At 31.9% G+C, this 16,453-nt stretch overlaps 1 protein-coding gene across 2 annotated transcripts in view; it reads right to left on the minus strand.

Moving 5' to 3' along the window:
- LOC145322204 (atrial natriuretic peptide receptor 2-like) overlaps window positions 1-16,228 on the minus strand; it is a 76,538-nt gene extending 60,310 nt beyond the window's left edge. For both annotated transcript variants that reach the window (XM_080164050.1, XM_080164048.1), the window contains exons 1-7: window positions 15,076-16,228; window positions 14,286-14,389; window positions 9,951-10,030; window positions 8,798-8,915; window positions 1,957-2,111; window positions 1,556-1,616; window positions 892-947 (exon numbers count right to left, since the gene is read on the minus strand). In XM_080164050.1, coding sequence (XP_080020176.1) covers window positions 892-947; window positions 1,556-1,616; window positions 1,957-2,111; window positions 8,798-8,915; window positions 9,951-10,030; window positions 14,286-14,389; window positions 15,076-15,106 — 605 coding nt within the window. In that variant the 5' untranslated portion in view covers window positions 15,107-16,228. The remainder of the gene's footprint in view (window positions 1-891; window positions 948-1,555; window positions 1,617-1,956; window positions 2,112-8,797; window positions 8,916-9,950; window positions 10,031-14,285; window positions 14,390-15,075) is intronic.
- Window positions 16,229-16,453: the final 225 nt, after the last annotated feature.

Below are 16,453 nucleotides of genomic sequence, written 5' to 3' on the forward strand. Positions count from 1 at the left end.
AAAAAACATATTGTTTGATTTAAAATAAATAAAAATACTTAGTTCCTGAATCATCATAAGTGGGTATATTTATCACCCTTTCCATTACCACTATTGATATAATAATTACTTGGTTGTTGCATCAGATTTTTATGTACTCTAATAAAGTGATACTCGCAGCTGGTTAAATAATAACATCCCCCCAATCACTCCCGTTATCCCATTCCCTCAACTCCTACTGGATGAACGAACTGACCAACAAATGAGGTCCATATTAGCAACATAAATTAACGACAAATTTCCCCCCGTCTGTTTATCCACGTATTCTATATCCATTATTAGCACATATTATATATTTCAGAATGTAATGTATAAGGTAAACTTAATCCTCTCCACTTTATACATAAACAAAAACGGAGCTTCAGGGAAGGCGTGGACTTTAAGCTGTTTATTATACTGGTCCCTAATGTTTTATAATAACGTTTTCTTATTCGTTGGCGTAACAACTTTTAGGGACTTTTATTGTATTTAGATCGGCTGGTTCATAAAGTTAAGTGTCTAAACGTTTGAAACACTAATTGTAATTCAGAAAGGATAATTTTGTATATCATCATTGGGGATGTACATAAATTTATCGGCTATTGTCTCATCCCTTCAGATCCCTGTTATTTATATAAAGTGTAAAACATTGAAATAGGTAATACATAGATTTTTTTGCATTATGCGAAGCGAAACATCTCTATAAATAAAAATTGTAAGGTGTGGATTTGTCTTTTAGCAGAAAAGTAGAAATAATTGTGATAGACGTAAAGACAATGATAGACAGACAAACACAACTGTATGTCATAATAAAATAATAATTTAGAATGTATTATATATATATTTTATAAGTTAGTAGAAATCTACGGTTACCTGTAAATCAAAATAAGCTTCTGCCAATTCATCTCCTCCATAAAGCTGCCGAGTGCCTGAAATGATGATACTTCACTTTTTAGTAGTAACTAGCGGCTGCATCCCTATCAAATAGGGGCTCTATATTCGAAAGGATATGGAAGGACATAAGTATAGTCTAAAACAATACCCAGACTTTTTATAAAAATAAAATAGCCTAAAACCATCTCATGGCCTATACAAAACTTCTCTCTAAAAGAGAACCATATCGGTTCAATGTTTGGCGAGATCCTTCGCTACAGACAAAAAAAGCTTAGTACTTTATATAATAGGATATTCAGGGGCTCGACAGCCGTGCGTCAGCCAGCTGTAAACCTCAGGGAAAGTAACCTTTTACAATTTTTAAAACCTACTGAAAGTCTAGACCTGAACTATACGGCAATGCCTCTTTTTTTGTAAAACAGACGATTTTGAATATGAGGCTTAGTCGCGGCTAATTCGCGGCTGCCGAGCCCTGGTAATATTCTAATATTAATCCTTAATGTGATAGGCCAAAGTATTTACTGGGCATATTATTTGGTATAAAAAGTCAATACATCACAAAAGATTTCAAAATCTTGGCTTTTAGTAAATTCAAACAAAGTACAATTGCAATTTAAATGTGAAAAAATATAATACTAAGCACCTGAGCAGCATGTAGGAAGCTGTTGCCTGTTTTGGTCAACAAATAGAATACATCATCTGGCCTTAACAATTAGAGTAATTATAAATAGGATAAAATGTCTTGTTTTGTACATTTTAGGGTCCAAAACTTGTAGTGCCTTATTAAACAAGAAAATAGGAAAAAAACAGATCTTACTCAATTTCCTTCTAGTTAAAATTTCAGGTCAGACCTCCAACATTTAATGTTGGCAATAAGATAACTTGTTCCACTTCTGCTAAAAAAAAGGAAGAAAACAACTCTGCTTCTATGTATCGAGTCCTAATATTTAACAGAGAGTACCGAATGGAGAGCAGCACATCGACAAAAGAGCAGACAAACATTAACTCTTATAAGAAAATGCCTTTGGGATAAGTAGATCTTACTCATTTTTCTTCTTGTTAAAATTCCAAGTAAGACCTCCAGCAGTGAATATTGGAACATGGAAGAACTGGGCCCCCCTGGCCACCGAAGCTAGGGCAAACTCACACGAGGGCCCGAACATAACGTCCACCCCGTCTCTGATTGCCTTCGTGTTGGCCTAGGAAAAATATGAATTCAAACTACTTCTTAAACAATTCTAATATTCATCATTCTCTCATTAATATTAAATAAACCTTATCATATTTTTTAACTGTAGAATACAAAAACTAAAATTTTTAGTGAAGGGTTGACTTCCCCAACCCCCTATTCCCTCGGCCTCAACTGTCCCTAAAGGCTTCTGGAAGCGAAGCAATTCATATTGTTGCTTTTTTTCAATATAATAGTTATTTCTCGCATCGTATTATAAACAGCTTTACGCGGATATAGAATGTACAATTAAAAGATTAAAACTAGTTTTTTAGCCCCGAGGTGCCGAAGGCACATTTTTTATATTCGTAGAAAGCTGGATATAATACGATGCTAGACACAGTTTTTTTCGTATGGATGAGAACCGGTTCCTATCCACCGGACTAGAATGAATCACAAGGACTCTGATAGGAAATTGACAACTTATTCATACGTTCTGTACTAAATCAATCATTACTTGGACTAATTTAACCAAATTAGGTTTTTTTTAGGTTTTTGATAATTCATACAACCCCCTTAAGTTATTCATTACAATAAAATACAATTTTAAAATTTATTTACTGTGTAAATATGCATAAATATGACGTTTTTACTGACAATTATGTTGATTTTTACTCAAAGCATATTTCTTGTAGACAATAAAATGATTATAACTTTCGTTCTATTTAAGATAAATTGATGAAATAAAAAGTACATTAAATTTTATTAAGCTGAAAAGTCACTTATTGATTTTAAGAAATAATAAACCCCTTTGAGTGGGGGAGGAGAGGGGGGGGGGGCGTTGAGTATCAAAATAAGAAACTAATGTAAATTTCTTTTCTACGGTGGGTTTTAATGATTCATATAGCAGCCAAACTGTTTTAGGCAATACCCATTTGTCTGTCTGTCTGTCTGTCCCTCTGTCTGTCTGTCCTTTTGTCTGTCTGTCCCACCACTTGTCTGTCTATCTGTCTAACTGCCTCTCGTTTGGATTTCAATGAATCATCTAGCATAGCCTAATTGTAATTTGTTAATGCCTCAAAGACTGTCTGTTACTATTTACCTGTCCCTCTGTCTGTCTGTCTGTCTGTCCCTCTGTCTGTCTGATCATTCATAGGTTCTATATTGGATTTTATCTAATTAATTGTCTATTTTAGTAAAACTTTGATAATTCTTCTTGCCCGTCTGTCTGTCTATCTGCTGAGTTTCTACCCTTGGTCTAACAGACTTATTCACTTAATTTATAAAAAAAAATTAAATTTAACTAATAATATGGTGGTATCTTGTACCAAGAGATACACAAATAACCTTGTGTTAAAAAAACAAATAAAAAATGATTCAATTTCTTCTATGTAGAAAAGTGTAATACATGTTCCTTTAATCTCTTTGTACATCAAAAATATGTTTCAAATTTACAATATCAGGTTATATTCCATTAATTTATTAACAACTAAATTTTTTGATACCCCACTTATGACTTTTAACAGCCCCCTTTAACTAAAATCAAGGGTGATTTTATTAAGATTTTACCAAAACTACTTTACATAAGAAATTTATTACATTTTAAAATTTTTTTTAAAAAGAGGATTGGGATATATCTCCCTCCCAACATTAACTTTAAAAACTATTGTAAAATATATTAAAAGTTATAAACATATATCTATCAAGATCATCAAAGGAATTAACTCAAGTTTAAGGGGGGGGGGGGCTTAATGCAACCATCTCGTAATTAATGCACAAATTGCACTTAGAATTCGAATTTCGTTACAAAACTTGGCATGAGTAATCCTTGGTACATGTATTTTCCCAAAATGGAACAAAAAGTTGACGGCTAACAGCTGGCGGCTCAGTCATTTAGCCGTTTTTGGGCTATATTCAGGGAGAAACTATCATTAATTGCATAGGAATCAACTTTTTGAAACTTATTTTTGCTTTGAATATCCATTTTTAAAATTTCTTGTACCAGCTGCTAGAACTGGCTGAAAATGGCTGGGAGCGGCTAAGAGTATGAAAAGTAAATAGGGCTTGTGACATGTCTAGGGGAGGTTTTTATTGGTACTGAGCTCAAAAATACTACTATAAATAGTGGGGGTCCATCCATTTGGCAGCTAGGGCTGTTACACAGACTGTTAAAAACCTACCTAGAGACACGTCACAAGCCCTATCTACTCATTCTACTCTTGGCCGCTCCCAGCTGAGCTGCGGCCATTAGCAAGCTGCCAAATGAATTTTTTGTGGTATTTTTGAGCTCAGCACCCATAAATACCTACCCTTAGATACATCAAAAGCCCTATCTACTTATCATACTCTTGGCCACTCCCAGCTGTTTTCAGCCAGTTCTAGCTAGGAAGTTGGTGGTACTGAAAATTAAAATATGGTTATTGGTATAATTTAACATACATTAAAGCAAAAGTATGTTTTTGAAAAAACCTACCCTAGACATGTCACATCTTCCAAAGTCAAAATTGCATACATATATAATACAATATTTGAGGCCATAATTTACTATAAATATTAACACTATCTGTGTAAAAACTTTGAGGGAAACCCCAAATAAAATTAATGGTCTTCTTATCAATAAAGGGGGGTTTGGTGCTGGAAGGTGAGCAAAATTGATATATATTGAGCTAAAATTTTGAAACTGCCTGGTACAGTAGTTACTGCATCTAAAAGAAAAACAAAATTAAAATTTTTTTTAAGTTAGGTAAGAAAAACTGCAAAAATGGAATTTGACTTTGCAGATTTCTTGCTACACCTTCATATGTTATAATTGAGACTGCTCCATTTTTTTGGTAAATTTCAGGTTTATATTGACATACTAGAATTGAAATTTTGTAAAAATCTTTAAAATTGAGATCACACAAAAGAACTAAAAAAACATTCTTTTTGCAGATTTCAAAAACTTTGAAGTGCTCGTGAGGTCACAATTATTGCATCACAGAAAAAAATATTTAGCATGGGTCATTTTTTTGCTTAAATCAACCACATTTTTACTGGGGGCAAAAATTTTTTCAAAATTTTTCCATGGTGGGATGATTTAACATACAATATATACTTTTGGCTGTTGACAGCTGTTCTCAGCCATTTTTGGCAGTTTTCAGCTGTTATGACAGCGAAATCTAGAAATTAAAAAATTGTTTTTAGTAATATGTCCATGACATAAAGTTATAATGTTAATTAAGAAAAGTTTAATTCCATGGAAATATTCAATTTTTTATATCTTTATAAGCCATTACCCAGCTGCCACTATTTTTGGTAGTATTTTTCAGCTCTACACCCATTAAAACCTATCCCTAATGGATGATTCCTATGTAATTGTTGCTGGATTTGCCCTGAAAATAGCCCAAAAATGGCTAAACAGCTGAGCAAACAGCCCTTAGCCATTACTTTTCCAAATTTTTGTTCCATTTTGGGAAAAAAGATCTACCAAGGATTACTCATGCCAAGTTTTGTAATGAAATTCGAATTCTAGGTGCCTTTTGTGCATTGATTACATGATGGTTGCCTTAACACCCCCCCCCCCCTCCCTTAAGCTTAACTTTTTGTTAAATTTTGAAAAACAGACCTACTAAGGATTACACATGCCAATTTTCATAACAAAATTTGAATTAATTGATTATGGGATGGTTGCATTAACTCCCTCCCCCCCTACATATGTATGAGAGTTTCCTCATGTCTCAATTTACTAATTAAAAGTTGTACAGTACAGTTGTACAGAATATTGCAAGATTTTTTTAGTAAAGTCTGGTAATTAATTTACCTAAAAATAGATAGCATAGAATTATCTGAATCAGTGACTTGCTTAAATACCCCCAACCCCACTTTATTTTAAGGGGTGTAAATTTATTTCCTTTACACCCCCTTGGAATTTATAGAGGGGTTTATCTGAGGGTGTAGGCTCTTGTCAAGAGGGTGGACATGGGTGGACACCTAGGGAGGTGTATACATCCCCCTTAATTTTACAAGGGTGGTGTAAACAACCCCTATACCAACCTTTTGCACACCTTTGATCTTAACTATACTATCAGAGTACATAAAGTTGTAAATTCAGTAACTATTCTGCAAAAATTATCTTCCTAAATTGATATATGATTTTCAGGGTAATCTCCGGTGGATTAAACATTAAAATTTTATGGAAAAAAAGATATCTTTGGAACATGCATGTCTTGAAATTATCCCCCCTTTGTACTCAATACGCATTATTAATTCTAAGTGCGTCAATTTTGCGTTTAAAGATACCCTTAGTTTAAGCATTAATTTCTCCAAAAAATGATGAAAAAAGATAGATTTTTTTTTGATAAAATGATAAAAGTATATGTAAAATGAAATAACCAGCAAAAAAAATTACAAAATTACGTTAAATAGAACGAAAATTAGAGCGTTTTGTATGCCTTATAAAATGCGTATTTCTCATGAAAATTGTAACGATTTAGTGCATTGAGTAAAATTTTTACAAACTTCCCGCTTTTAAGTAAATAGAGTCCTTGTGGAATACGAGAAAAAAAATATGAGAAAGTGAATATTTGTTGTTAACGAATGATTTTTATGGCATAATTAAAATGGTTTAAAAGAAAGATGCAAAAGTGTGTTTTTTTAGATTAAATTTCCCTAGTAAATAAGTATACAATAATAATAACTTTCAAATAAGATTGGTATAAGGTGCAAAAACGCAACAATATCCGTTTTAAAGAAAAATATTTTTACAGAACTTCCTAATTCTGACGTAGTATCAATCAGGGAATTAAGGGGTAGGTCAATAGACAATAAATCATAATTTTGATAATATAAAATTGTACAAAGATTGAAACCTATTAACATTTTATATTAACGTAACATAGATTACTTAAATTAAAAATATATAGTCGAGATTCAATTGTATTTCGATAATATGTCTCAGCCATTTACACTTTTTGAAACCAAAACTAAAAGTCATATGAACATGACTGAAAAAAAGAGTTCCAGCACAGAAATTTGGCATGACAATTGTTTTAAAGAGGTACAATGGGGAACTGCGAAGAAACGGCGCTCTCGCTGAAAACCGCCGTTTCCCGCCAAATATTTTTTTACGTTTTTCGCCAAATTAGACAATTTTGAATCATCTGAGTAAATCTTACCATATATTTTCACTTGACTTATATTTCAAACATGATATTATTTATGAAAAAAATAAGTTTGTCTCAGATGATTAAAAAATTGTTAAGATAATTTGGCAAAAAAGACAAACTGAAATTTCGGCGGGAAACTGCGGTTATAGGCGAAAATAGCGGTTCTGTCGCCGTTTCTTTACGTTTCCTAATGCACTTCTTAAAGCAACTGCCACGCCAAACATCTTAGCTCAGTTCCTTTGACTTATAGTTTTGGTTTCAAAAGTGTAACACCCGCCTCCCCCCTTTATATAGACGACATAGATAATTTAAATAGTATGTAATAAAGCCACTAATTTTAACAGGACTGATTTTATTAAAAAAGAAGGTAATAAGTATATTATTTATCTGGTATTGCCCACTCCCTCTCTGAGTCTCAATACATTTGTGTAGTTGTACCTTATATACATTCAAATTTATCAATAATATTATATATTGATACTTTTATGTTTTTCACATAAAAAAAAGGAATAAGTTATCCTATTATATAAAATAGTGAGGTTTTTTCTCTGAAGTTCTCCATTATAGAACAGCTTTTCATATGTCCTGGGATGGTTGTAAGCGCATTCAATTTTAGATTAGAGCCTGTGGATGGTTTTAAGCTATTGTTATGTCTTTTTTTGCCACAGTATGTAAAAGTATGACAATATCAAAGTTTATTATCACCGAAGACCTTAATGGTTGTTAGAATTGCTATTTATTACTCATTTATTTATCCCTTTCCCCACACTTTATATATCTAAATGTACAATACAAATATAATTTATATCTTGATTTTGTAGTAAAGGTAAAAAGATTGCTTTATTCCAAAGAATAAGAGAGAGAGAGAGAGAGAGAGAGAGAGAGAGAGAGAGAGAGAGAGAGAGAGAGAGAGAGAGAGAGAGAGAGAGAGAGAGAGAGAGAGAGAGAGAGAGAGAGGGAAGAAGGGGGAGGGGGTGCAGGCGAGGAGAACGAAAGATAGATAAATAGAAAGAGAGAGAGAGAGTCCTTGATTGTTGATTCTAAGATTAATCTAGAGCTAATGTAAACCATAAATGATAAATGAATAACTTCCAGTTGGATTTCCGTGGTGGAGAAAACTAATGTACAAAAAATTAGATTAAAGCTGAGGAAAAAAGCTAAAAGGTAAGAAATAGAAAAAGTGAGAGAGAGAAAAAGGTCGAATAAAATTAACAACCGTTTATATATAGTTAAAAAAAGAACAGTGAACTTTTTACATTACTTAATTTTAATTGCTTGTTTTTAATATTACTTAATGAGAGAGGGGGGGGGGGATTGTTTGTTCATTATTGAAGACAGGGTACTGGGTAGACCTGCAAGGTTCAGGAACTACAGGTATAGGCCCCGCAGAATTAGAGCTTCTCACAGGAGTTAGGCAGAAGAAAAAAGTACACCTTCCCTTATTTATATTTTTTGAAGAGATGGTTGATCACTTCACAAAAGGCTTAATGATGGAAAGCACCAGAAGTATGTCATATCTTTTTATTCATAATAGGATTTGATTTTGAATTTTTACTATAAAATTTAAACTTACAATTGGAGAGTAGATATTGTCACATCTGGAGTTTCTGAATGAGATATTCAGGTAAATATCTTGCATCAAATGTCTTCTGTCGGCCTCCAGAAATCCTGCCAGTATACCTGGTCCAGACCTTAACAATAATATACACAGGTAAATCAACTGTATCAGATGTCTCCTGTCTACCTGGTCAAGACCTGAACAATAATATACCCAGGTAATTAAACTGTATCAGTTGTCTTCTGTTTACGTGGTAAAGACCTGAACAATAATATACCCAGGTAAATATTCTGTATCAGGTGTCTCCTGTCTGCCTCCAGAAATCCTGCCAGTATAGCTGGTCCAGACCTGAACAATAATATACCCAAGTAAAATCTAGCATCAGATGTTTCTTGTCTACCTCCAGAAATCCTGCCAGTATCCCTGGTCCACACTTGAACAATAATATACCCAGTCCATAACTCTAAAAAAAGAAATTTACAATTAACATTTGAAGCTGCTATTTTTAACATTCCTATGTTTCTTTGGATAATCTCTGACTAATTTATCACTATTTCAAATTAAATGTAACTTTAGGCCCTTTTAATCATACAAAATTAACGTAAAATGTTATAAAAATTATACATGTTAAATAAAAGAGATCTCTAAATTAGGTTAAAATTGACTGGTGTTATTTTTATGCGAAAATAGACTAAAAATAACTTTTGTGTAAGCTTAGTTTTTAAATGTTTTGTTAAAATCAAAACGACATAAATATTAAGATTTCTAGTTAATTTTGTCGTAAGTATAGTTGTAAAGAAATAAATCCGACATTTGAAAGAAAAGATACAATTTGATGATAACAAGAACGAAAAAATATATAAGTAGCAATATTTTGTTCAAAGAAATTAAACAAAGAGGTAAGAAATATTAAAAATAAGCACAAAAATAATATCATTTTTATCTAATAGTAATAACTATGTTTTTGGATTAGCTTGTTAATATAAAAAAAGATTAAGAAGCTTAGAGTGCACATGAAAAAATTACGTTATACAATACAAATGACTAATGATAGGCCAGTATTTATTTTCTTTGACCAATAGTAAAATGTATACTGGCCTATTATTGGTCATTTGTATTGTATGACGTATTTTTTTGTAGGCACTATAGGCTGCTTCAAAAATCTTACGTGTAAACAGATGGCATAAGTGCCGTGTCTTCTGGAATATCTCTGGAGTTCTGCATGGGTAATATTATCGATACTCGAACCTAAAATATAGGTCAATTTAATCCTTATATAAAAATAACAGGATGTTTATCTGTATGTCAGAAACCGAAGGATCTCGATAACCGCTGAACCGATATCGTTCTCCTTTACAATGGTTCAAAAAGGTTGATATATATTTGTGGGAGGGCACCATCCCTCTCCCAAGAAAACTCGAAATAAAGCGGCACCCCCCCCCCATCACAAAAAAATAGATAAAAATATAGTTATATTTTTTATAAAAAATTTCTATAATACATATTTCTCAATATTGCTAAGAACAGGTTTTATTCCAGCGGATAAATCATATTCTGTGCCATACCGAAAAATACTAATAAAATTGGTCCACAAGGAGATACAGATGGACACTTAAATAATGATAATTGATTATTAATTTCATATATCGATAAATAAAATGTGTTTGGCTCACTTTTAATGATGAAATTATTTTTGATGAAAAACATCAATAAAATTGCTTTGCATAAAATATGACAATCTTAAAACAAAAAACACGATTTTATATCCCTTGAACCAACCGAGTACACCAAAAAATCCTCTACTATCCTTATTTTCATTTTTAAAGATGTGATTTTAGCCCCTTCGGGAAGCACTAGCCATATGGAGCATGCAAGACTCTCTTACCCTTTACTTAACCAAACCTAACTTAACATAAAATAAGCTCTGCTATAATTTTTCTTGTTTTTGAATATCTTATGTTACAGTGAAAATAGCAAAAAGATTAATAAAATCGTATAATTCTTTTCTGTTTTATCTCTTACGTAATAAAGTTATATAAGCAAAATTTGCATTAAAAAACAAATTTGGTAATATCTTAATTAATAGATATTTAAGCTTTCTATATATCTATAATAAAACAAGAATGACAAGGTCCATGACTGGTTTTTACGTAAATTACAAATTTAAAGAAAAGTCAAAATAAACTTTTTTACAGGATTTTTAATCTATCTCCAAAGGGCATCATTCAAACCGTTTTCTTGACTTTATAACCTTCCCAATATCTCAAATTTTTTAAGAAATAAAGGGTATAGTCCCTTTCGTAACATCGCACCTTATTTGGCGATTATTCGTATTTTTCACAGCAGTAGCTTTACTCCTATTACTAGCGCCTGCAGGGGGCTCTAACCCTGCGGGGCCAATTACCTAACCCTGTGGGGCAATCACCTAACCTAAAGTAACCTATAAAAAGCCATTTTAAAAATACGATGAATCGCCCCTTATGGGGCGATGTTACGAAAGGGACTATTCCGAAATGAATACTTCAAGCCACTGCACTGCGGGGGAGGGCTTTGACCCTATGGGTTACCATACATGCAAGATTTCTCTAACCTTTTCTTAACCTAACCTAACCTGAATCTCCAACTCCATAACAACAAAAGAGATGGACACAAGGTGCATTATTAGAATAGATGCTCTGTCAATTATATCTTCAAAAATATAATAGTAGCTAAGGAAACCCCAATACGTTACTGACAGAGGGACATACTAACGTTTAGAATTATAAAGTAGCATCACTACTCAAAAAGAAATACCTACAGAGATAAGAAACACAAACATTAAACATCTTCCTTTTCTTATCAATTTACAAACAAAATAAACAAAAAGATGAATCAAGGATGCCAACACTTTAAAAAAGCAGAGTTCCAAAAAACTGGCTTTTTGACTAGAAAAGGCGTTATTAATTACGTAATTACCTTTTTAAAGTGTCTTTAAAACGTAAGTATAAAGATGCAATTATCATGCCTTCTGCTTTATGTCCTACTACGGCTTCGCCCCTAGCCTCTAGGGGCTTTGCCCCAAGAGGTTTGATCAAACCAATTTTCGTATTTTAGATTTAAAATAAAAAAGAAAATAAAATAAAAAATTTGGGGGGGGGGGGAATTATTATTGTTTTTTTTTTTGGGGGGGGGGGTTAGTCGACCTACTATTTTATTTTTAGTTTTAAAAAGAAATTTTTTTTTTTTTGGGGGGGGGAGGTATTTTTCATTTTTGGGTGGTTGGGGTTTTCCCACCCACCAAGAAAATAGTTATAAACCTTCCCGGGAACTACGAGAAGCTACCCTGTAAAGGAGAACCCGATCGGTTCAGCGGTTAGCGAGATCCTTCGCTACAAACAAACAGACAAACAAACACACAAACAAACAGACAGACATCGTTCTACTTTGTATTATAGATAGGAATCGGTACTTAAAAATCAAATTTATATAAGTGTTAATTTCAACATGGTCTAATCTAATTTGAAATAGATAAGACTCACAGAAACTCATACAATGTAACATACATCCTACTACTTTTATTTGAAGATTGCATGATAAAAATATCCAAGCAATTTATTTTCAAGTTGATCATTCATTAGACAAAGATGCTAAATGTCTTAGACATGAACTACAAAATTTTTTTTTTTTGTAATTTAGAAGAACAGTCACTCTAAACTTTTTTTTATGTTAGTTTGTCCTATTGTCTGATTTGAAAGAGCTTCGCTTCGCTATGAATGTTGTAATCCTTGTTTACATTGCATTTATTCAACTGTTTATCTAACTATCTTTCTATTTATCTCAGAATTTCTAAATTCTAGGGATGTAAGGTATTTTGTATGAATAAAATAAAGTATAAAACAAAGTAACCAGATTTTCTACAAACATAACCACTTTTTTTGTTTGCCACAGGGCTAAATTATACACGGAGAGGAGGCCGGGAGGGGGGGGGGGGGTACTTAACCCCCTAAAATATTTTTGGTCAAGTAAAACCCCATATTAAATAATCCACCTGATTTGTGTAGATAGACGGTCATACAAAAACAACGTAATGGTCCTAATTGTTGAGAAACTGTTCTATAGTAATAATGAAATTACTAAAATAAATTTATTTAGAAAATGCCCAATCTTTCAAATTTTTTAACACTACATAAATTTACATTACATTGATGGGTACGCAAAAGCGTTATTGTAAACATGGAAATGTTTTTTCTTCTCTTTCGATATTTTTAGGCTTTAAAATATTTTTTTTTTGAATTTGATTTAGCATCTGATAGAGCTGGACGGCCGGGCTAGACTATGACAATTTTTTATACTTACTTTTTTACTTCAAACGGCTGACATAAAATATTTTACGCTCAAAGAACAAAAATTTACAAAATTGAAATATGCTACTTGCAGTTTCATAACTAGTACCCAAAATTAGCAAGTACACTTTTTTATATTATTTTTACTATTATGGGATAATTCAGTTTATATAATTTTAATGTTTTGTTAAAGTTGTAAAATATTTACGTTTGTGGCTGGATGACTCAGCAAGGTATTCTGGTATCCTTACCCGTAAAACTTAAAGGGGGTAATTACAGGAAAAGACATGGTCTAAAGCCTATGAACTTAGATCCCTGGCATCTAAGGAGGAGAGGGTAGTAAGAAATAGCATAAATCACCAAGGACTTATTTAAGGCTTATTCTTACTACCGGGGTTCAATGATTAAGGATATCTTATGAGACGATTTTTAAAAAAACCTCTTGTTATATAAATATTTTTTGCGTATTTTAAAAAATCTTTGCTCTTTTGTTTATATTACAGTTTTATAAAAAACAAATTATATTTATTATTAAGTCTATTATTCTAATCAGAGGACTCTTAAACTTATTGTTTCTTATTCTTAAAAAAATAATCTTAGACAAAATAAAAATTTTAATCTTTTACCAGATTGAACCGAATAAAAAAGGGTAAACCATGATTTTTAAATTTAAAACTCGTTTAAGATCAATAAGGTTTAGAAAAGCAATGCAAGTTTATAGCTTACGATAGGGGCCCAAAAACAGTAGGCATGGCATATCCTGGTAATCTGAGCTTTATGTAAAATTTGGATGCATTCCTTAAAAATGTTTATTAAGCACTGATACTCGCACTCCCCCAATTTTTAAAATATATTGGGAGTAATAGAAGTGGGGGCTTGCTATACCTATGCCTAATCACTGCGGTTGCAAAACCCAGTACCTAATATAACTCTACCTAAGTAATAAACACAAAAACGGAAAAATACCCCCTCCCCTTTTTCCAATTAATTACGAAATAAATGGTGGTGGGGGGGGGGGGTTATTTGCTAAACATGGCTCTTGAGGAAACTGCAAAAATATGCTCATTTATCAACCCAATACTAAGTTGTGTTGCTATATTATGAATCACTCATGACATACAAACAAGACTTAGGCTCTAACAGACGTTAGCTAATAAGGAATCGTGCTACTCTAAATTTACCTGTTTTAAAGCTTCTGTAGAATTAAGTCTGTTGTGTGGCCATATTATATAAGAGTTATTAGTTTGGAATAATGGAATATTCTCTAGGGTGTCTCCAGAAACAACTAAAAATAAAAGAAAACCTTAACAATCAGTAAAAAAAAAGGATGACAACATTAATTAGCAAACAACAACAAAAATCAACATGGTTGGAAAATATCAAACTGGATCTAAGCATACAAGAAAATACGTTTTCGTGCCATTTCTTACAGACAGGCTGAAATAATGACGAATTTTTTGAGTTATAATTATCGATGGGTGTAGCAACTCTATAATCAAAAAGTCTGTACGTTTATTTTCAGCATGTTTCTTCCTTGTTTTTGGTATACTGTCATATGAATGCGCCATATAAGTAATTTCTTTTCTATCTCTAATTTAAGATAAAAAAGATTTTAGCAAAAAAAAATAAAGTTTTTAATGGCTAATGGGGTTAAAAATCAGCTGCTTTTTGGGGGGTTTTCGGTGAAAAAAATAGAATAGCCCCATAAATTTTCTGACATTCAAATCATTTTACTTTGTCACATGAATAGATAGACATATTAACGTGGCTCGGGAGCTGCGTTTCTACAATTTTTTTTTTAAATAGAGATTGCCATATTTTGATCAGGTTAGGACTTCCATCAGATTTTCAAAATTGTAAAAGGTTGATTTCCCTAATGTTTACAGACGCCTGACGCATAGCTGCCGAGCCCTGCATATTAACATATGAAATATTAGATAGATAAACGTATTAATTATTTAAAAACAATACCTGCGAGAACTAATATTAAGAAAATTGGCATAATTTTGGCATTTAAGGAATCTGAAAATATCTAAATTATGGTTATTTTTAAAACCTTCCGATTAGATATACTATTTACATCTCCAAATCTTTTAGTTTCTCAGTATTTTATTGTTTAGACTATTTGATTCTTAAAAGCAAACTAAGGGTCTGCATATCCGTACGTACGTACTAACGGTTAGCTCTTTTTGCAATTAAGGCATGATTTTAATCTTAGGGTGATGATTTATATAACAGGTTGGCAATATTTAGAAAGCTTAGCCAATATAATCGTTACAAGAAAGTCCGTAGGTATGTTTATTTAAGACATGCTGATTTTTATTTTTTACTACATTTTTTGTATAATTAATTATTCTAAATATGTCTTATTTTTGGAACAATGATTTCAAGTACAACAAGGTATAATATTTATCAAGTCCTATAAATGTAAAAAGTCTTAAACAAGATCCTGTATTTACGCAATTTTGCAACAAGTTTATATACATACTATTTTGTTTATACTTTTAAATTAATGTTCCGCATAGGACACTCTACAAGTGCAGTGCTTGATAGTTTGTTTTATGGATGTTGTCATCTTGTATTTATGTATCTGGTGTCCGCAGCTGCAGCCGAATTTGCCGCCACTGCTTAATTTTCAAGCGGCATATGGTGACTTAAACTAAACATTGAACCACAGCCAGCTGGATTTTTATTGAGCCGAACCAAAAGGAGGGGTCAACCACAGAAATCTAAAGGGATAATACAATGGCCAATAAATTGATGCACACTATGATGATAAACAAAATTACCCCTTCTGTAAGTTACAATTAGTAATTGTACCGTTTGGACACTCAACTTAATGAACCAAACAAGCAAAATTGAATAGGAGTACCTTATAATAATATTTTAAGGATGTTATTATCATTTAGCTTATAACACAATAATATTTATTGTTTACCTAAAATCTAAAAATAGATGTAAATTTTTATACATAATTCAAATTATCAATTTCATAATTAACATTTTTTTCTACTTTTACTAATTTTTGTATCTTTCAATTTATAAATAAAAATAACGGTTAGCTTAAAACGGCCACAGTACTAGAAGAAAGCTTTTTTGGAGATAAAAACTAAAAAAATGTTTTTTTTTTGGCTTAATTTATTGAAGAAAAAAAACATTATGATATCACTTTAGTGTGTAAATAACTTTATAATACTGATTACAGTAAACTAATTTTAAAAATATTTAAACACTATCTTAACGTTTTTATACACAAGCTAATATATTTGCAAACTAACAAAAAAATAATAGTTATTTCTCACATCGTATTATAAACAGCTTTCCGCGGATATAGCATGTTTAATCTTAT

Source organism: Acartia tonsa, chromosome 6 (genome assembly GCF_053477335.1).
Source record: "Acartia tonsa isolate MP-2025a chromosome 6, ASM5347733v1, whole genome shotgun sequence".
Classification (NCBI taxonomy): Eukaryota; Metazoa; Arthropoda; class Copepoda; order Calanoida; family Acartiidae; genus Acartia; species Acartia tonsa.